This window comes from Oncorhynchus masou, chromosome 29, assembly GCF_036934945.1.
Source record: "Oncorhynchus masou masou isolate Uvic2021 chromosome 29, UVic_Omas_1.1, whole genome shotgun sequence".
NCBI classification, from domain to species: Eukaryota; Metazoa; Chordata; class Actinopteri; order Salmoniformes; family Salmonidae; genus Oncorhynchus; species Oncorhynchus masou.
This window is the reverse complement of record NC_088240.1, coordinates 30,027,766-30,049,849: the sequence shown is the minus strand read 5'-3', so window position 1 is coordinate 30,049,849 and position 22,084 is coordinate 30,027,766. Positions and strand designations below refer to the sequence as shown.

Here is a 22,084-nt window from a genome sequence, read left to right as displayed (position 1 = left end):
CTTAGCTAGCTAGTTAGCTAGACAAGCAGTCGTCATCATGAATCATGTTTTCAATTGTCGTGGAAATATTCAGTCAATAATATTTCTCAAATAGCTGAGCTTGTGAGTTCAAATAGACTTTATTACAAAGTAATATAAGTCGAGCTGGTTCATGAAGCAACTCCCTTTCCAGCCTTGGCACACACTTTTTTATACAGTTTTCTCCTTACGTCACACACATAGTAACTCCTCTTTATTTGAATGATTCATCCCCTCTGGCATTTAGCCACCATTATCTTTTGCCTTGCACTAATTTTAGCTTGGTTTCACATTAGGGCATAGATTATATTCGTGGGGTAACCATAGCAACAGTAAACATTAGGCCATAGCAATTGTACAAAAATAAACAGACATGCCCACTCCCAAGACAGGTGCATATCTAATGGTATCTAATGACCTAGACACATGTATAGAGTGCACTTATCCTGCTGACTACTCTAAGATGTCACACATGTACTGGAAAATTCCCAATACAATCTACTGGCAAATCCTTTTCAATCCTTGTCATATGAAGATAAATTATAAAAACGTATCAGTGCTTATCTGCCATTGGACATAAACATTACACAACAAAGTCGGAAATTGCAAAATCAACAATGAGTGGTTTGGAAGGAATCAGTGGCTAACTGCGATGTGAAGTAATCACTATTTTGTGGAGGGTGTGTATTCCAAGTATGGGTTTAAGGATTTAAAACATCTGTCAGAAAGTGTCCATTTTTCAAGCTTAAAAGGATAAACATTCACACGCAACACCATGGACCAGAAAATGTTGAATACATTGGCCATGCTGCCAACCTGCTGTGTTCAAAACAACTGGGAACTCAGAACGGGAAAATATTGGACTTTGGTGAGTTCAAGACAACTGGGAACTCTGAAAAAATGACTGGGAAAATAGGTTTTGAACGGTCATACCAAGTCGGGAACTTGGGTTGCTTTCTAGAGCTCCTGCTTTGCTACCAGAAGATCACAGTCTTGAAAATACCATAAATATAAAGAATGCCAGACTTTGATGACAAAGTTTGCCCACAAGAAAGACCGCCGCGTCACCTTGTGAGCACAGTACAACAATAGTGAGTTGAAAAATAGGCCTGTCTTGTATGCTGCTGCATAAATTATGTAATATGCCAGGGATATATGTATAATACTAAGTGTATATTGTGTAGTAAGCTGTTAGTATCCCGTGTGTCTCACCCTAATAATTTGGTCCCCCTCAGAACTTAGCCTACACTGTTCTGACTTGATGTCCAGTTTTATAGAAATATTGTAAAAACTTTCATTGTTTGCTTAAATGCCCCCGTTATTTATGGCCTCCATCATTCTTAAATGGAAGAAGTTTGGAACCACGAAGACTCTTCCTTGAGCTGGATGCCCGGCCAAACTGAGCAATCAGGGAGAAGGGCCTTGATCAGGGAGGTGACCAAGAACCGGATGGTCACTCTGACATAGTTCTAGAGTTCCTCTGTGGAGATTGGAGAACCTTCCAGAGGGACAACCATCTCTGCAGCACACCACCAATCAGGATATCATGGTAGAATGGCCAGACGGAAGCCACTCCTCAGTAAAAGACACATGACAGTCCGCTTGGAGTTTGCCAAAAGGCACCTAAAGACTCTCAGACCATAAGAAACAAAATTCTCTGGTCTGACAAAACTAAGAATGAACTCTTTGGCCTGAATCGTAAGCGTCATGTCTGGAGGAAACCTGCAGAAGCGGTGAAGCATGGTGGGGGCAGCATCATGTTGTGGGGATGCTTTTCAGAGGCAAGGACTGGGAGACTAGTCAGGATCAAGGGAAAGATGAACAGATAAAAGTACAGAGAGATCCCTTGATGAAAATCTGCTCCAGAGCACTCAGGATCTCAGACTGGAGCGAAGGTTCACCTTCCAACAGGACAATGACCATAAGCACACAGCCAAGACAACGCAGGAGTGGCTTCAGGACAAGTCTCTGAATGTCCTTGAGTGTTCCAGCCAGAGCCCGGACTTGAACTGGATCAAACTTCTCTGGAGAGACCTGAAAATAGCAGTGGAGCAACACTCCCCATCCAATCTAACAGAGCTTGAAAGGATCTGCAGAGAAGAATGGGATAAACTCCCCAAATATAGGTGTGCCAAGCTTGTAGCATCATATCCAAGAAGACTCGAGGCTGTAATCGCTGCCAAAGTTTCTTCAACAAAGTACTGAGTAAAGTGTCTGAATACTAATCTAAATGTGATATTTCAGAGTTTTTCAAAATATAAATGAGCAAAAATGTCTTTAAACCTGTTTCTACTTTGTCATTATGGGGTATAAAAACTTTAAAATAAGGCTGTAACCTAAATTGTTTTTTGAAAAAGTTGAGGTCTGAATACTTTCCAAATGCACTGTAGGGCAAATAAAATTATTCAAATGGAAAATGAACCGCATCTCTCTTTCGCTCTGTGGTGACTTAAATAAGAGTCAAGTTAAGTTCTCAACATCTTGCTGAATTTATCTGAACTAATTCCTATCTGAATTTCTGTCGGTGTCCATTTTGAAAGTGCTGAAGGAAGACCTACTTCATCGCAGCTCGTTTGCTTGCACTTGCTTATTCTTAGAGATACTGTAAGTGTTAATGATATAAGAACAAACCTCATGAATTTACTGAACATAAATGTAATAATGTTTGTGTGTGGTTCAAAACTCATGTTGGCATTCATTATTATTGAAGGATAATGCGAGTTACACAAATCCACAAGGAGTCAGTAGAAACCATATTTATTTAAGCAAGTTTGCCATATCAGCTATGGTTTTTAAATGGCTGTTGAATTGATGATTGTGGACTACAGGAAAAGGAGCACCGAGCACGTCCCCATTCTCATCGACAGGGCTGTAGTGGAGCAGGTTGAGAGCTTCAAATTCCTTGGTGTCCACATCAACAACAAACTAGATTGGTCCAAACATACCAAGACAGTCGTGAAGAGGGTACAACAAAACCTATTCCCCCTCAGAAGACTGAAAAGATTTGGCATGAGTCCTCAGATCCTCAAAAGGTTCTACAGCTGCAACATCGAGAGCATCCTGACCGGTTGCATCACTGCCTGGTACGGCAATTGCTCGGCCTCCGACCGCAAGGCGGGTAGAGGGTAGTGCATAGGACCCAGTACATCACTGGGCCAAAGCTGCCTGCGATCCAGGACCTCTATATCAGGCAGTGTTAGAGGAAGGCCCTAAAAATTGTCAAAGACCCCAGCCACCCCAGTCATAGACTGTTCTCTCTACTACCGCATGGCAAGCGGTACCGGAGTGTCAAGTCTAGGACAAAAAGGCTTCTCAACAGTTTTTACCCCCAAGCCATAAGACTCCTGAACATCTAACCAAATGGCTACCCGGACTATTTGCATTGTGTGCCCCCCCCCCCAACCCCAACACACACACACACATACACACACCTTCCTTTTTTTCCCGCACCATTGGTTAGAACCTGTAAGTAAGCATTTCACTTGTTGTACTCGGCGCACGTGACAAATACACTTTGATTTGAATTAAATGTTTCGCTGCCAGACAAGGCCCTGCTGATATCCAGGTGTAGCTGTGGTAAGGATTCACACCATGGTGCTGAAAGGAATGCTCCGCTGTTGGGACAGCTTTACGTAGGCCCTACCAGTTTGTGGGCATCGTTTTTCACCTTTATAGTGGAAGTTATGTATTGTTTAGTGTTGTGGTTTTGCTGGCATGCATCTAAAAAAATGGTTTGCCCCAACAAGATTTACATGCTAAAATCACCACTGCTTGTGAGACTTGATTTTCATCTTGCACACTGTGTAAGCATATCTGTCCTTTATATCAGAGTGCTGATTTTTGCAGGTTATGTGCTATCTGTTCTGTGTCGAAACCAATCAGATTCCCGGAAATCATAGGTTGTGCAGGTCGGGCACAAAGCACATTAACTAGCAAAACGCTCACCGCTCCACTGTCCTCCGGTAAATATATATTGAACAAAAATATAAACACAACATGTAAAGTGTTGGACTCATGTTTCATGCTCTGTAGAAAAAGATCCCAGAAATGTTCCATATGCACAAAAAGCACATTTCTCTCAGATGTTGTGAACAAATTTGTTTAGATCGCTATTAGTGAGCATTTTTAATTTGCCAAGATAATTCATCCACCTGACAGGTGTGGAATATCAAGAAGCTGATTAAACAGCATTATCATTACACTGGTGTAACTTGTGCTTATGACAATAAAAAGCCAATCTATGAGCAGTTTTGTCACACAGCACAATGCCACAGATGGCTCAAGATTTGAAGGTGCATGCAATTGGCATGTTGACTGCATGAATGTCCGCCAGAGCTGTTGCCAAAGAATTTAATGTTCATTTCCCAACCAATCTCCAACGTCATTTTAGAGAATTTGGCCATACGACCAACAGGCCTCACAGCTGCAGACCACGTGTAACCACACCAGCCCAGGACTTCTGTATCTGGCTTCTTCACCTGCGAGATTAGCTGAGACCATCCTCCATGACAGCTGATGAAAGTGTGGGTTTGCACATCCAAATTATTTCTGCACAAACGGTCAGAAAACGTCCCAGAGAAGCTCATCTGCGTGCTTGACCTGACTGTAGTTTGGGTCGTAACCGAATTCAGTGGGCCAATGCTCACCTTCGATTGCCAGAACTGTGCTCTTACAGGATTAATCCCAGTTTCAACTGTACCGGGCAGATGGTAGTCAGCGTGTATGGCATTGTGTGGATGAGCGGTTTGCTGATTTCAACGTTGTGAACAGTGCCCCATGGTGGCAGTGGGGTTATTGTCTGGGAAGTCATACACAACGCTAGGCAAATATAATTGCTGTGACAAGATCCTGAGGCCCATTGTCATGCCATTCATCTGCCGCCATCACCTCATGATGCACGGTCCCATGTCGCAAGGATCTGAACAACGCAAACATGAAAATGTCCCAGTTCTTTCATGGCCTGCATACTCACCAGACATGTCACCCATTGAGTATGTTTGGGATGCTCTGGATCGACATGTACGACAGCATGTTCCATTTCCCACCAATATTCAGCAACTTCGCACAGCCATCGAAGAGGAGTGGGACAAGATTCAGGCCCCAATCAACAGCCTGATCAACTCAATGTGAAGGAGATGTGTTGTTCTGCATGAGGCAAATGGTGGTCACACCAGATACTGACTGGTTTTCTGATTCACAGACCTACCTTTATTTTTTCTTCAGGTATCTGTGACCAACAGATGCATATCTGTAACTCCTAGTCATGTGAAATCCATAGATTAGGGCCTAATGAATTTATTCCCTTATATGAACTGTAACTATATTTATATAGCAAACCTGACAACACATCACTCCTGACATACAGAAGCAAGAATCCTTTACAGAAATGTGAAGAAAACAAGATGATTTCTCAGTCTGCTCAACTGAGCTAATGATAACCACTGCAGCTACATAGGTTACAGCCAATGCGCTCTGTCCCTCTTGCCAGGGTAAACAGAGTGGTAATGTAATGTAGCCTATGTATAGCCCATTTATTTGTGTTTGGATCAAATGTGAATGTGATCAAATTTGGTTAAATTCCACCTATTGTATCAATGTGTTTACATGTCTATATTTCCAAGATGTATGAAGATATAATAGAAATTCATATGATTTATATGTTTAAGGTAATGTTAAGATAATGACTAAAAGTATTCTACCCTGTCACTGTATAATGGAGTGAAATGTATTTGAATTATAAGACTAGAATTCTTATGATTGTGTGTGCATAGGACAGGTTAAGACTTACCATTTAGAAGTATAGGCGAGACAGTGTGTGCCTAAGAAAATACAGAGAACAATTCAACTGTTTCACCCAACCGGGCTAGAACTCAGAGAAACCTATGATAGGACAGGGAGTACTTCTCAAGGTTTCTCTAATCTCGGGGGAATGGAACTGTCGGCTGGGTAGTGATACACAGTGGTGAGAACTCTGGAGAAGGATACAACTCACCTGCTGTTTGTGTGTATGTATGTGTGTGTGTACGATATCTACTGTTTGTGTGGAAGTATGTGCGTAAGTAAGGAGCAAGGTATAAAAATGGATGTCTTTGTATTATGGACTTCAGAACGTTCTCGTGAATAAACTGTACTGACCTTTTGCATAAGCTGAGTCTTTGCCTAATTATTATTAAACCCATGGTCTTACAAACCTCAGGGATTGGTCAAAGCTATTGATTGCTAGTTATCATTGGGTTTGAAAATTGTGACAATATCCTAATGATGTTTGTGTATATAGGGCAGACAACTGACTACTTGTATTCCACATTTCAGCAATGTCAGAGGTTGCAATATTGGGTTAAATGAGTTTGTGGCCCACCCCAAGCCAGACATTTTTCTGTACTTTTAGAGTTTAGGGGGTATGTCCCAATATCAATTTAACCACTTTTGCAGTAAAATATTTTTACACATACATCCGTTTCATAAACGGGAGACAGTTGTGAAAAAAACATGGTTGTTTTGTTCTACCTTGGGTAGTGGTATCTAAAAAAGATGGGGCCTTGCCAAATGTATCCCTCTGATACCAAATATAGAAACGTATTGTGATTTGCTAACATTTCAATTTAATCTAGGAATATCACTGGCAGAATTTCTAATTTGCAAAGTTTTTTAATTACATTAGTATTGCACAGCAGCTGGGTTCTAACATAAAACACAAATTTCCTGTTTACAGAGATGGTGCAGTAGCAATATACGAGATATGACCTGGGCTCTTTCTCAGAAGTCGTTCCTGGATTCCTCACGTGTCTCATGAATTCCTTGATGAATCACCTCTTTCTTAAAATTCAATGGAGAAGATCCAAGCTTAATACCCTCAAGCCTTCTTCTCCAATGCATTTTTTAGAACGAGTCGATGAATCAAATCAGCGAAGCACTTGAGACTCACCCCTGTAACAATAGCAACAGAAGAGATCGTAGTGAACGAAAAAGCAGTTCTAATTACAGCTCCGAAAACTCACTGGCAACAAGCACTAGGAGTTTACCTACACTCCCATTGCTCTGACGCCCATAGAATATAATAAGCGGTTGGTCTTTGAGTAAATATGTTAAATATAAATAATCATAAGTCAGATTCAAGTATTGAAGGTTTAAAGCTACAAAGCCAAGTAATCTTTCAAATACATTAAGTAGCAACACTGAGCAAAATCTTTAAGTTGCGTGTACCCCATACTAGGCTAAATCAATCCATTTCAAGTAGTGCAATAGTTTCCTCAAATACACCCCCCCCACATTGATATATTAAACAAAAATAGTAACTTGAAGATAATTCCTAATAAACTAAATGATATGACTGCGTCAACCTATTCCCTATATTTTAAGAGTAATTATTTCACAGCAGAAAGGCTAAGTACAACTAATAAAACACTGACGCTATCCTTGATAACAGCAGTACCTTGTCTGTTCAAATCAGGAGTATGGTTCCCAGTTCACTTTGGCCAACTAGTAAATACTCAAATGTACAGTGAAAATAATCCAGTTCAAATGTGTAGATAAGAGAATTGATCACAACTATTGGCCCATGTCTGTCAAAAAGGCACTAACAGACAGACAAGTTAGAATTAAGACACATTAAAACTGAAATGCTGGTGGGGTGCGGAGCGGTGTTGCTTCCGGAGGTGTAGGGGTGCAGTCTTGTTTGGCATTAAGAAGATCACATCCATATTCCATCTTCTTATTCCACTTCTGTTGTGACTGTAAAGGATGCCCATCCATCTGGAGGTCAATGCAGCTGTCCACAGACTGACCTCTTGAACACACCCACAGCATTATAGTGGTCACTCACTGGTCAGTCATCGTCACTTTCACTGCCAGACTCACTTAATTGCAGGTCATTCTCTGCAAAAAGGTGGAAGTGGGAAAGTTATAAATCCATTGAGTTCAAGTGGTGCATTTAACATCAACACCCCCATACCATGACACAATATAGAGAATTGGAAAAACACGCTTCTAGCCTGACTAGGTTCTGTATAGGTCTTACACGTACAGTATAGCCTACATTAGGGTTGGGCGATATTACGGTATAAATCGTAAATCAACCATGTTTGACAGACATCGTCAATGGCGATGAAATCATGATGTGTCAGACAATAGTACAGTCGTGGACAAAAGTTTTGAGAATGACACAAATATTAATTTCCACAAAGTTTCCTTCTTCAGTGTCTTTAGATATTTTTGTTAGATGTTAGTATGGAATACTGAAGTAAAATTACAAGCATTTCATAAGTGTCAAAGGCTTTTATTGACAATTACATGAAGTTGACGCAAAGAGTCAATATTTGAAGTGTTGACCCTTCTTTTTCAAGACCTCTGCAATCCGCCCTGGCATGCTGTCAATTAACTTCTGGGCCACATCCTGACTGATGGCAGCCCATTCTTGCATAATCAATGCTTGGAGTTTGTCAGAATTTGTGGGGTTTTGTTTGTCCACCCGCCTCTTGAGGATTGACCACAAGTTCTCAATGGGATTAAGCTCTGGGGAGTTTCCTGGCCATGGACCCAAAATATCAATGTTTTGTTCCCCGAGCCACTTAGTTATCACTTTTGCCTTATGGCAAGGTACTCCATCATGCTGGAAAAGGCATTGTTCATCACAAATGTTCCTGGATGGTTGGGAGAAGTTGCTCTCGGAGGATGTGTTGGTACCATTCTTTATTCATGGCTGTGTTCTTAGGCAAAATTGTGAGTGAGCCCACTCCCTTGGCTGAGAAGCAACCCCACACATGAATGGTCTCAGGATGCTTTACTGTTGGCATGACACAGGACTGATGGTAGTGCTCTTGTCTTCTCAGGACAAGCTTTTTTTCCCAGATGCCCCAAACAATCGGAAAGGGGATTCAGAGAAAATGACTTTACCCCAGTCCTCAGCAGTCCAATCCCTGTACGTTTTTCAGAATATTAGTCTGTACCTGATGTTTTTCTTAGAGAGAAGTAGCTTCTTTGCTTCCCTTCTCGACACCAGGCCATCCTATCAAAAGTCTTCGCCTCATTGAGCGTGCAGATGCACTCACACCTGCCTGCTGCCATTCCTGAGCAAGCTCTGTACTGGTGGTGCCCCGATCCCGCAGCTGAATCAACTTTAGGACACGGTCCTGGCGCATGCTGGATTCTCTTGGCGCCCTGAAGCCTTCTTCACAAGAATAGAACCGCTCTCCTTGAAGTTCTTGATGATCCCATAAATGTTTTATTTAGGTGCAATCTTACTGGCAGCAATATCCAATAGCCTGAGAATCCCTTTTTGTGCAAAGCAACAATGGCACGCGTTTCCTCACAGGTAACTATATTTGACAGAGGAAGAACAATGATTCCAAGCACCACCCTCCTTTTGAAGTTACCAGTCTGTTATTCAAACTCAATCAGCATGACAGAGTGATCGCCAGCCTTGTCCTCACCAACACTCACACCTGTGTTAACAAAATAATCACTAACATGCTGTCAGCAGGTCCTTTTGTGGCAGGGCTGAAATGCAGTGAAAATGTTTTTTGGGGGATTCAGTTCATTTGCATGGCAAAGAGGGACTTTGCAATTAATTGCAATTCATCTGATCACTCTTCATAACATTCTGGAGTATATGCAAATTGCCATCATACAAACTGAGGCAGACTTTGTAAAAATGTATATTTGTGTCATTCAAAACTTTTGGCTACTGTTCAAAAGTTTGGGGTCACTTGTCCTTGTTTTTGAAAGAAAAGCTATTTCTTTTTTTTGTCCATTAAAATAACATCAAAATTATCAGAAATGCAGTGTAGACATTGTTAATGTTGTAAATGACTATTGTAGCTGGAAACGGCAGATTTTTTTTGTAATATCTACACAGGCATACAGAAGCCCATTATCAGCAACCCTCACTCCTGTGTTTCAATGGCATGTTGTGTTAGCTAATCCAAGTTTATAATTTTAAAAGGCTAATTGATCATTAGAAAACACTTTTGCAATTATGTTAGCACAGCTGAAAAAGGTTGTGCGATTAAAGAACCAATAAAACTGGCCTTTAGACTAGTTGAGTATCTGGAGCATCAGCATGTGGGATTACAGGCTCAAAAACAGCCAGAAACAAAGTACTTTCTTCTGAAACTCACCAGTCTATTCTTGTTCTGAGAAATTAAGGCGAGAAATTACCAAGAAACTGAATATCTCATGCAATGCTGTGTACTACTCCCATCACAGAACAGCGCAAACTGGTGTCTACATTAGTGTCAAGTTTGAGAAACAAACACCTCACAAGTCCTTAACTGGCAGCTTCATTAAATAGTATACGCAAAACACCAGTCGCAACGTCAACAATGAAGAGGCGACTCCGGGATGCTGGCCTTCTAGGCAGTTAAAAAGAAAAAGCCCTATCAGGCACTGGAAAGAGAAACTCTGCCTCGAAGGCCAGCATCCGAGAGTCGCCTCTTCACTGTTGACATTGGGACTGGTGTTTTGCGGGTACTATTTAATGAAGCTACCAGTTGAGGACTTGTGAGACGTAGACGTTCACAACATAGACATTTACAACATTAACAATGTCTACACTGTATTTCTGATCAATTTGATGTTATTTTAAAATGGACAACATTTTTGCTTTTCTTTCTAAAACTAGGAAATGACCCCAATCTTTTGAACGGTAGTGTATACACACACACACGTAAAAAGTTAACACACCTACTCATTCACAGGTTCTCTTTATTTTTACTATTTTCTACATCAATAGAATAATAGTGAAGCCATCAAAACTATGAAATAACACCTATGGAATCATTTAACCAAGTGTCAAAACAAATCCAAATATATTTAACATGCTGACCAGACGGGACACGTTGCGTGGGCCGCAAAATACATTTAGAAATCCATGTTATTCAATTATTGCACCCACACTGCTCGCACGCACCAACGAGTGTCTGCGGTGCCAAGGGCTAAAATATAACTCCTTTCTATTTCTGCCGCAGATCGCCCTGAAAGTCCTGCCTCTCCCATCTCCTCAGTGGTTTATAGAAGCAGGTACCCACGTGCCATCTCCTCATTGGTTATACCCACGTGGGTAATTGAAAGACTAAATGTTTTGCCGGTTGTCGTGGTAAAAGTGTAGATGCCAATCACCATATAAGTTCAGAGATGAAAAAGCCTGGAAGGACGAGAGATGACTAGAAACGATTCGGATGGCCGTTTCATGTGTGGATTAATTGTCGGAGTGGAAGACCTTGTGTATTTCAGGTAAAATAACAACTCAATGTTTATATCCCAGGACAAATTAGCTAGTAACAGCAAGCTAGCTAAATAGGACAAATTAGCTAGCAAGTGCAAGCTAACTAGCTAAATTGACATACATGTTTAATGCTTTTCGACCTGTCCCCAAATTAATGTCATTGGTTCAGAGTTTTTTAAATATTTTAACCTGCGTGTCGTGATCGCGTTTGATGTAGGTGGACAAAATACATTTATGCACGATGGTACATGGGCGCAGCTGGTCTGGGTTCCGTGTAAGAATCTTCAAAGTAGACACCCTTTGGCTTGACAGATTCGCACACATGGCATTCTCTCAATCAGCTTAATGAGGAATGCTTTTCCAACAGTCTTGAAGGAGTTCCCACATATGCTGAGCACTTGTTGGCTGCTTTTCCTTCACTCTGCGGTCCAACTTATCCCAAACCATCTCAATTAGGTTGAGGTCAGGTGATTGTGGAGGCCAGGTCATCTGATGCAGCACTCCATCACTCTCCTTGGTCAAATAGCCCTTACACAGTTTTTGGTCATGATTGTCCTGTTGAAAAACAAAATGATAGTGGGAATAAGCCCAAACCAGATGGGATGGCGTATCGCTGCAGAATGCTGTGGTAGCCATGCCGGTTAAGTGTGCCTTGAATTCTAAATAAATCACAGACAGTGTCACCAGCAAAGCACCCCCACACCACCTTCTCCATGCGTCACGGTAGAAACCACACAGGCAGAGGTCATCCAATCACCTGCTCTGCGGTTGCAACCAAAAATCTCAAATTTGGACTCATCAGACCAAAGGACAGATTTCCACCTGTCTAATGTCCATTGCTCGCGTTTTTGGCCCAAGCAAGTCTCTTCTTATTATTGGTGTAATTTAGTAGTGGTTTCTTTGCAACAATTCGATCATGAAGGCCTGATTCACAGTCTCCTCGGAACAGTTGATGTTGAGATGTGTCTGTTACTTTAACTCAGTGAAGCATTTATTTGGGCTGCAATTTGTGAGGCTGGTAACTCTAATGAACTTATCCTCTGCAGCAGAGGTAACTCTGGGTCTTCCTTTCCTGTGGTGCTCCTCATGAGAGCCAGTTTCATCAGGGCACTTGATGGTTTTTGCAACTGCACTTGAAGAAACTTTCAAAGTTCTTGAAATTTTCCAGATTGACTGACCTTCATGTCTTAAAGTAATGATGGACTGTCATTTCTCTTTGCTTATTTGAGCTGTTCTTGCCATAGCCCTATTTGGTAAAAGACTAAGTCCATGATATCTTCTGTATACCACCCCTACCTTGTCACAACACAACTGATTGTCTCAAATGCATTAAGGAAAGAAATTCAACAAATTCACTTTTAACAAGGCACACCTGTTAATTGAAATGCATTCCAGGTGCATAAAACTTGTTGAGAAATTGCAAAGAGTGTGCAACGTTGTCATCAAGGCAAAAGGTGGCTACTTTGAAGAATCTTACATATATTTTATTTGTTTAACACTTTTTTGGTTACTACATGATTACATGTGTTATTTCATAGTTTTGAAGCCTTCATTATTATTCTACAATGTAGAAGATTGTAAAATAAAGAAAATCCCTTGAAGGAGTAGGTGTGTCCGAACTATTGACTGGTACTATAATAAATAAATAAATAAATATATAATTTTTTTACAGACATGCTAAATTACCTACCTACTCCAATTTGCCATAGCCTTTTTCAAAGAAAATATGTGGTAGGTAGGTAGACTTAGCCTACTATTCACATAATGCAAGAGTAGGTCTACAATGTATATTGTAGATGCAACGCAGTGTGCCAAAAGCTGCGTAAAATGTCACGATCAACTTTCAAATGAATCTAGGAGGCCAGTAACAGAGTTCGAACTCAGAAAGTTGTTGTTGTTGAATAGCCTACATAAAAACACGATATGGTAATAATGAGAAAGAGAGAAACAACAATTGCCATATAGAATAATCAAATGGGAAGTTCAAAGAAACCTTAATTTTCTGGCCTCCAACTGACCAAAGCTTCAGGAAAAACAAATTGTGTGCAGCCCTGAAACACCATGCAAACCAATGAAGTAAACGTTACCTGTACAAGTTAAACTTAGAAATTAATATTTCTGTTATTGTGGAAGTGTTTATTCGCGTCCTTGAATTGCGCAACTGGCATTACATAAGCTCCAAAAGCAGCACTTTCGGTAAGCAGAAAAAAATAAAATAAATTGACCCCTATAAAAAAAGACTAACCCACCTTTGGATAGGCTAAACATCACTAAATAAATAAGTATTAAATTACCCCCCAAAAAATGACACTGCAAATAAGTATTTTAAGGCACACCACATTTTGGCCTAGGACGCATGTGTGAATACAGGCTTTGAAAATTAAACAAATAAAAAGTGCAATGAAGAACCATTCTATTTTTCCTGTTATTATATATTAGCTGACAACGTTCTGGCAAGGAACACAAGCATGTTCACCTTTTCCAGCTTTAATAGACTGCGGAGCAGGGTAACAATATTGCCTGCCGTTGGCCTACTGAAAACACATTCAGACAGAACGCTTTTTGCAAGCGAAGTTGGCCAAGAGCAGAAAGCGACCATCATTCCCCCTCTCCACCAAGCCAGAGGGTCATCATCTCCTCTGATTACATCTTTGACTACAGTGGCTTGTGAAAGTATTCACCCCCTTGGCATTTTTTCTATTTTGTTGCCTTACAACCTGGAATTCAAATAGATTTTTTTCGGGATTGTATCATTTTATTTACACAACATGCCTACTACCACTTTGAAGATGCAAAATATTTTTTTCTTGTGAAACAAATAAGAAATAAGACAAAAACAGAAAACTTGAGCATGCATAACTATTCATCCCCCCAAAGTCAATACTTTGTAGAGCCACCTTTTGCAGCAATTACAGCTGCAAGTCTCTTGGGGTATGTCTCTATTTTTTATTTTTATTTAACCTTTATTTAACCAGGCAAGTCAGTTAAGAACAAATTCTTATTTTCAATGATGGCCTGAGAACAGTGGGTTAACTGCCTGTTCAGGGGCAGAACGACAGATTTGTACCTTGTCAGCTCAGGGGTTTGAACTCGCAACCTTTCGGTTACTAGTCCAACGCTCTAACCACTAGGCTACCCTGCCGCCCCAAGCTCTATAAGCACATCTAGTCACTGGGATTTTTGCCCATCCTTCAAGGCAAAACTGCTCCAGCTCCTTCAAGTTGGATGGGCTCCGCTAATATACAGAAATATTGAAGTCATACCACAGATTTTCAATTGGATTGAGGTCTGGGTTTTGACTAGGCCATTCCAAGACATTTAAATGTTTCCCCTTAAAACACTTGAGTGTGGTTTTAAATGTATGCTTAGGGTCATTGTCCTGCTGGAAGGTGAACCTCCGTCCCAGTCTCAAATCTCTGGAAGACAAACAGGTTTCCCTCAAGAATTTCCCTGTATTAGCACCATCCATCATTCCTTCAATTCTGACAAGTTCCCCAGTCCCTGCCAATGAAAAACATCCCTGATGTGCCACCACCATGCTTCACTGTGGGGATAGGCTTCTCGGGGTGATGAGATGTGTTGGGTTTGCACCAGACAGTGTTTTTTTGATAGCCAAAAATCTCAATTTAGTCTCATCTGACCAGAGTACCTTCTTCCATATGTTTGGGGAGTCTCCCACATGCCCTTTGGCGAACACCAAACGTGTTTGCTTATTTCTTACTTTCTGGCAACTATTCTGTAAAGCCCAGCTCTGTGGAGTGTAGGGCTTAAAGTGGTCCTATGGACAGATACTCCAATCTCCGCTGTGGAGCTTTGCAGCTCCTTCAGGGTTATCTTTGGTCTCTTTGTTGCCTCTCTGATTAATGCCCTCCCTGCCTGGTCTGTGAGGTTCGGTGGGCGGCCCAGGTTTGTTGTGGTGCCATATTCTTTCCATTTTTTAATAATGGATTTAAAATGGTGCTCCATGGGATGTTCAAAGTTTTGGATCTTTTTTTACAACCCAACCCAGATCTGTACTTCTCCATAACTTTGTCCCTGACCTGTTTGGACGTGTCCTTGGTCTTCATGGTGCCGCTTACTTGGTGGTGCCCTTTGCTTAGTGGTGTTGCAGACCCTGGGGCTTTTCAGAACAGGTGTACATATGATCTGTCACATGATTTCTGTATGTGACACTTAATTTGTTAAAGTCCACCTGTGTGCAATCTGTGTGACTTCAGAAGGTAATTGGTTGCACCAGATCTTATTTAGGGCTTCATAGCAAAGGGGGTGAATACATATGCATGCACCACTTTTCCATTTGGATTGTTTCTTAGTTTGTTTTAACAAGTAATTTTTTTCATTTCACTTCACCAATAAAAATCTGTTTAAAATACAGGTTGCAATGCAACAAAATAGGAAAAATTCCAAGGGGGACAAATACTTTTGCAAGTCACTGTAGGTAGGATGTGAGTTCTGCGCTGACCCGCTGCTGTGCACTTAGTGTGACTGTTTGCTTAGCTCTCCCAAGAAGACTGCCCATTGATTTCTTCTATAGTGAACATGCCCAATTGATCTCAGTCAAAATTGTCCGAAATCCCCATTGAAAGGGTTTCGTATCGCACTGTAGGCCTACAATGTTTAGTTCCAAATCACCATTCAAAGTTATCAGTACCACATACCACCATATGATTGGTTTATATTTATCAAATGTATTTGCACACAAGAAAATACAATATTTGTAAGATGATTTCCACATCGAAGTCTAATGATTAGACTCTAAATCGGGTGATTTGTGCATGACAGAGGCTTCATTACAGATCATTTACTGTGTTGCTAGGCAACACAACTACACGCTCCCCCAACCCTGGGAAAAATAAATAAATAGACAATACAATCGTATATCAACAATGTTTGGACAGGTCGATGAGACAATGCGTCATTCCAGACATCACCCAACCCTAGCCTACATCCACAGTAATGCAAAAATAAATTATGATATGGCAATGCAAAAATAAATTATGATATGGCAATGCAAATATAAAATGGTTCTATACAAGTATTTAAAAGCTACGATATGTAACTTTTTGGGCGACCAACCAAACTCTCATTGAAAGCAAGTCTAAGATGCTATGCTTCCTGTTCTTAAGTTTCTTTTACTTTCTGTTTTGTACAGCAGCTTCAAACAGCTGAAAATACAATAATTTTGGTTATTTAAATTATATTTCAGAGTGGTTTAGATGGTATAATGATTCTTGTTTTGTCACAAAGTGAAATTAAGTGAAGTATTAGAGTTTTACAGGAGAGGAGACACAGAGAGTAAGTGAGAGCGAGAGAGACGGGAAGATATAGGGATTAACTTACTTAGTGTGCTCAATAGGTGTCCTCCACTGTGAGTTGGTGATGGTGGGGAGGTGGTGACAGTGGTGAGGACAGGCATGCCCTGGTGGGGTGGTGGCCCTGTGGGTGGACCCACAGGGGGTCTAGGGAGGAGGGGGTGCCGGGACTCATCCTCAGAGTCACTACCGCTGGAACTGTCCCCACTACTGGAGGATGAGGAGCTGTGGGAGTCTGAGGACGAGTCCCCACTACTCATCTGGTCCATGACCCGCGCCTCTGCCATTAGCTCTGTAGCACACGCGTGCAGAAACACACAGAGAAAACAATGATGTCACCTCTGACCTTGAATCACAACACAAGAGGATTTACAAACATAGCAATTGCTTAATTTATATGACCATGGACTAGAATTTGTACAAATATACAGAACAAAAATATAAAACCCAACATGCAACAATTTCAAAGATTTTAGTGGTCAGGTCATATCAGGAAATCAGTCAATTGAAATAAATAAATAATGTCCTAATCTATGGATTTCACACTTGTCCCCAGCACAAATGTCAAATTACTGGAATATTAATATACATTTCAGCTCATTGAACATGGGACCAACACTTTACATGTGTAAATGGACTTGTATTTTTGTTCAGTGTAGATGGTTTGAGAGAAGGATAGCTTTTACACATGATGCTCTACTTGTGGTCTACATACCTCTCTCAATGTCATCCATGGGGGAGGCAGGGGACATATTCTCTTTGGGAGGAGAGCTCTTGGAGCCTGCTGGGGTCTTGCTGCTGCTACCATTACCACTAGTCTTCATCTGCTGGCTCAGACGACTGGTCTGCTGCTCTATACGAGACTGGATCTTACTGCTGCCTTCAGCCCTGACAACAAACACACACACACACGATCATAGTTAACAACTAAATATGTAATGCAAATCAGAATGACAAGATAATCTATATAGGAAGCAGTTCAAAATGGGGAGTTAGTGTCCAATAAGAAATGCTTATTGTTTCTCCATTGCAAAAATGTTTTGCTACAGTTTGCCCAAATAAACAAGTTGACCGTAGTCTGCCCACCCACCTGGTCTTCTTGACAGCAATGTTGCTGTTGAGTTTCTCCAGACGGTACTCTCCAGTATCGTGGTTTACGATGAGAATACATTCCTTCATATAAGGCCTCTTGGATCCTTTGAAGACTGTTACAGGGGCAGTGGATCCCTAGGTTAAAGCGGAAAATCAAGGTAATCAGTTGATCACTGGATATAGAGATTAAAGGAGGGGATAATTTAAGTGCTTAATTCTTACCTCCAGATTGGGCAGTGTGATAGTAACTTGTTCTCCCTTTCCCACCTCCAGCTCCCCCACACAGGCGGTGTCAATAGAGGCTGGTTTAAAGTCATCTGGATCAAAGAGATAAGAACAGTCTGAGCTCCAAACTACTGAATTACACAGCAAAGCATATGGGCAGACTGAAGGCTACGCACAAAAACATAATTGGTTTGGTCCATTCTGATAAAATGAAGTTGAAGTTACCATTGTTCATCAACAGATGGAGCCACAAGGCCACCACTATTGTTGTAGCTACTCAAACGAATCAATGGATGCCAGAAGCAAGTGCGGATAGCCAAAAGCCCAATTAAAACTACAAACATGTAATAGTACGGTTTAAACTAAGGACTCTAAATGGACCACTAGATCACTTCTAATAGTGACATCGATTTAGTCGAAGTAGCTAGCTATTTAATTTGAATCAAATGTTTTGGGGATTAACGTTAACTAGCTAGCTAATATTATCATAGCAAGCTAGCTAGCAAGTATGATCAAAATGCCACTTACATCTCACCGTGTGGTAAGCGCCTTTTGGTTGTTTCTCAAATGTTTCGCCTAATTTCAAAACATGTTCGAGATTATCAAAGTTTGAGTATGTTATTCCATTCATATTCTAATAAAGGTTTCAACCACATGTTAACAAACATTAAACTTTCCACCTCCATTCGATACTATCTATGACCGAATTATGGACTTCAAGAGATAAAATTCTGCCCTTTCTTCGTTGTGATTGGTCAGACTGGTCTACTTGCGCTTTTTGATTCGTTCAAAGACTTGTCAATCAACAATTTGATAATTCCAGGCGGAAGTTGTTTCCGTGCTAATGTCACATGACATGGGTTTTCATAAAAGAGTACAGTACAGTACAGTATGAAGATAGATTAAAACTGCTTCTCCAATAGAAATCCCCGATCACACTTATAAACGATGTCATGGCGACGTTGGCTAGCTAAGCTCATGCGCAGAAACACATCATCAGTTTGTTCTTATGTCAGAAGATTTTATTTTAAAATAAACTACTATTAATGTTAATTGGAGAGACTGATATTTTGTTTTATTTTGATCCAAATGATATGGACGGTGATTTAACATTCACAGCTCATTTGTTTATTCTTTATCCATAAAATGAAGTGGGCGGAGAACCAAACCCTCTTCACATTATTGAAGATAGAATTGAAATATTATTTTGAAATGATCAGTAAATGTAACAACAAAAAAGCAATACGCACCATAAAACTTTAATACAAATTGAAAATGTATCTTGATATGTAATACTGTTAGTTTTATGTACTATTTTTGTATATTTCTGTTTTTGTGTTTGTTTTATTCATAATAATAAAAAATAAAACATTCTAACGGTGGTCTCGTGCCTAACCGCACATGTGCAGGCCATCAAATCAAAGACACTCCTTCGATATAAAGTACATTTTTCACGACGTTGCAATAATAACATGTTCAACTACTTAAGACATTGTGTGAAATCTAAGTTGTGCGTTTAGATTTTGAGACAATTCACAACTAATGAAGAATCTTTCACTTCTCTCATTGACTTATCAAACCCCAAACACCGGCCTGGTCTGTTTCGTAAACATTCCCGGGAGTCTCACGATGTTGCGCCTCTGGGTGTTGAAACTCTGTGTTATAACCTTACAAGTGTTTTATATTTATGGAGCTTCTACACTATATATACAAAATATATATACTATATATTCAACATGGCACCGTCATAGGATGCCGCCTTTCCAACAAATTCGTCAAATTTTTTGCCCTGCTAGAGCTGCCCCATCAACTGAAAGTGCTGTTATTGTGAAGTGGAAATGTCTAGGAGCAACACCTGTGAAGTGGTAGGCCACACAAGCTCACAGAACAGGACTGACGAGTGCTGAAGCGTGTAGAGCGTAAAAATCATCTGTCTTCAGTTGCAACACTCAATATTGAGTTCCAAACTGCCTTTGGCAGAAAGGTCAGCACAGGAACTATTCATAGGAAGCTTCATGAAATGGGTTTTCTTGGCCGAGCAGTTGCACACAAGCCTAAGATCACTATGCACAATGCCAAGCGTCAGCTGGACTGGTGTAAAGCTTGCCGCCATTGGACTCTGGAGCAGTGGAAACACATTCTCTGGAGTGATGAATCACGCTTCACCATCTGGCATCTACCTGCCCCAATGCATAGTGCCAACTGTAAAGTTTGGTGGAGGAGGAATAATGGTCTGTGACTTTTTTTCATGGTTCGGGCTAGGCCCCTTAGTTCCAGTGATGGGAAATCTTAACGCTACAGGATATAATGACATTCTAGACAATTTTGTGTTTCCAACTTTGTGGCAACAGTTAGGGGAAGTCCCTTTCCTGTTTCAGCATGAGGATGTCCCTGTGCACAAAGCGAGGTCCATACAGAGATGCTTTGTTGAGATCTGTGTAGAAGAACTTGACTGACCTGCACAGAGCCCTCACCTCAACCCCATCGAACCCCTTTGGAATGAATTGGAATGCTGACTGCGAGCCAGGCCTAATTGCCTAACATCAGTGCCCAACCTTACTAATGCTCTTGTGGCTGAAAGGAAGCATATCCCCGCAGGAATGTTCCAACACCTATTGGAAAGCTTTTGCAGAAGAGTGGAGGCTATTATAGCAGCAAAGGGGGGACCAACTCCATATTAATGCCCATGATTTTGGAATGAGATGTTTAATGAGCAGGTGTCCAACATACTTTTGGTCATGTAGTGTATATGACAACATCACACAGAACAGTGTGATGGAGAGGAGTCGTCGATGGCCTGCTCCAAAGATTTGATGGGCCTATAATAAGTAGACAAACAAACACAGCCAAGGCCCAATTCAGACGTTTTTATATCAATATCAAATCATTTCTGGGTAACAATTAAGTAGGCTACCTCAATGTAATAGATTTCCATTAAAATAGGCAAAATAGCTGTTTAGCAAAAGACTCTAACTGAAAACTTGCTGGCAGAGAGGTTTGGAACTCTCTTTGTTATTAGTCTATTAACCAATTTAATAGATGCCATGGAAAGCCAAAACTATTCAAACTTTCTGATTAGAAGGTACTGTGTAGATTGTATTCTCAACCAGCAACTATCAGGAAATAACACTGCACAATGTTTTTCATACTTTTACAGTGTTAGTTTCATCAGCTGTTGTAATATGAAATAAAACAAAAATAGAACACAAAAATAATGTTTTTGACTGAACTGGGCATTTTACCATTTTCAACTCTTAGAGCTTTTAATGTTATTAAAGACAAAATACAGCATAGAGCCAAGTATTTCATAATACAGAACAGCATTGTTTAAAAAGAGTTGTGATTCTTAAGACAATGAGAGAGATACAGTAGCCTAGTAGGCCAATACTTTGAACAGCTGGTCTAAGTAATGAATTAGTTACAGTCATTTGCTACTATGACGATGGAATAGCTGAGCCTATGGGGCCTGGCTCTAACCCGAAAGCCTTGTTGTGGTAATAATAAGCTCTTTTCCTTTCCTAATCTGCTAATGAATCCTAATCCTTTAATGCCTGCTATGTCTGTACTTTTGCTGTCTGCATAAGCCATAGCCTATGTACCCCATTTAAACAGTAGGCTAGCTAGAGGATCAATTGTAGAGAAAGAGAATGTGAAGATTATGCAAGTCAAGACCACATTCATATGACAACATTGGTCACTGTAACTGTATATGCCCGAATCACCTCAACGAGCTGAAAAGGTTGAAGTGCCAATCCCATCAGCTTCGTCTGGACCATGTTGTTGGAGAATGACGTCAAGTGTGGTGTGTTCCTGTAAATGACAACCAGGTAGAGAGGGAGGGAGGGAGGGCGAGAGACAGAGAGGGAGGGAGGGAGGGAGAGAGGGAGGGAGGGAGAGAGACAGAGAGGTAGGGAGGTAGCGAGACAGGGAGGGAGACAGGGAGGGGGGAGGGAGGTAGGGAGACAGAGAGGTAGGGAGGTAGCGAGACAGGGAGGGAGACAGGGAGGGAGGGAGACAGGGAGGGAGGGACAGGGAGACAGGGAGACAGGGAGGGAGACAGGGAGGGAGGGAGGGAGGGAGGGAGGGAGGGAGGATGAGGTGTGGTAGAAGGGTAAAAGGCCTATAGAGATATAATGATAGGGTGGAGTGGAGAACACTGAAACGTAAATTAAAGGGGAGGGAAAGAGAGAGATTCTTTGCTAATTTATGGTGCAAA

The 22,084-nt window shown here is 40.9% G+C and overlaps 1 protein-coding gene across 2 annotated transcripts; it reads right to left on the bottom strand.

The window, feature by feature from the left end:
• Nucleotides 1–6,646: 6,646 nt before the first annotated feature.
• LOC135519304 (ELL-associated factor 2-like) lies at nt 6,647–18,583 on the bottom strand. 2 transcript variants are annotated; one of them, XM_064944468.1, is made up of 6 exons: nt 18,397–18,583; nt 17,866–17,960; nt 17,642–17,778; nt 17,267–17,439; nt 16,580–16,843; nt 6,647–7,893 (listed from the first exon to the last, which is right to left on the bottom strand). In XM_064944468.1, exons 1-6 carry the CDS (start codon nt 18,497–18,499, stop codon nt 7,844–7,846), a joined length of 822 nt encoding a protein of 273 aa, XP_064800540.1. In that variant the 5' UTR covers nt 18,500–18,583; the 3' UTR covers nt 6,647–7,843. The 2 variants fall into 2 exon arrangements, with proteins under 2 accessions (XP_064800540.1, XP_064800541.1); XM_064944469.1 differs by lacking the exon at nt 6,647–7,893 and adding an exon at nt 10,600–11,794.
• Nucleotides 18,584–22,084: the final 3,501 nt, after the last annotated feature.

What these genes read in the sequence shown, in the direction of transcription:
- LOC135519304 (XM_064944468.1), bottom strand. Translation starts at nt 18,499, where the DNA reads ATGAATGGAATAACATACTCAAACTTTGATAATCTCGAACATGTTTTG. An exon ending in CATGGATGACATTGAGAGAG is followed by an intron (nt 16,844 to 17,266) that starts GTATGTAGACCA and finishes CGTGTGCTACAG; the next exon opens with AGCTAATGGCAGAGGCGCGG. An exon ending in ACACCTATTGAGCACACTAA is followed by an intron (nt 7,894 to 16,579) that starts GTAAGTTAATCC and finishes ACCTTTTTGCAG; the next exon opens with AGAATGACCTGCAATTAAGT.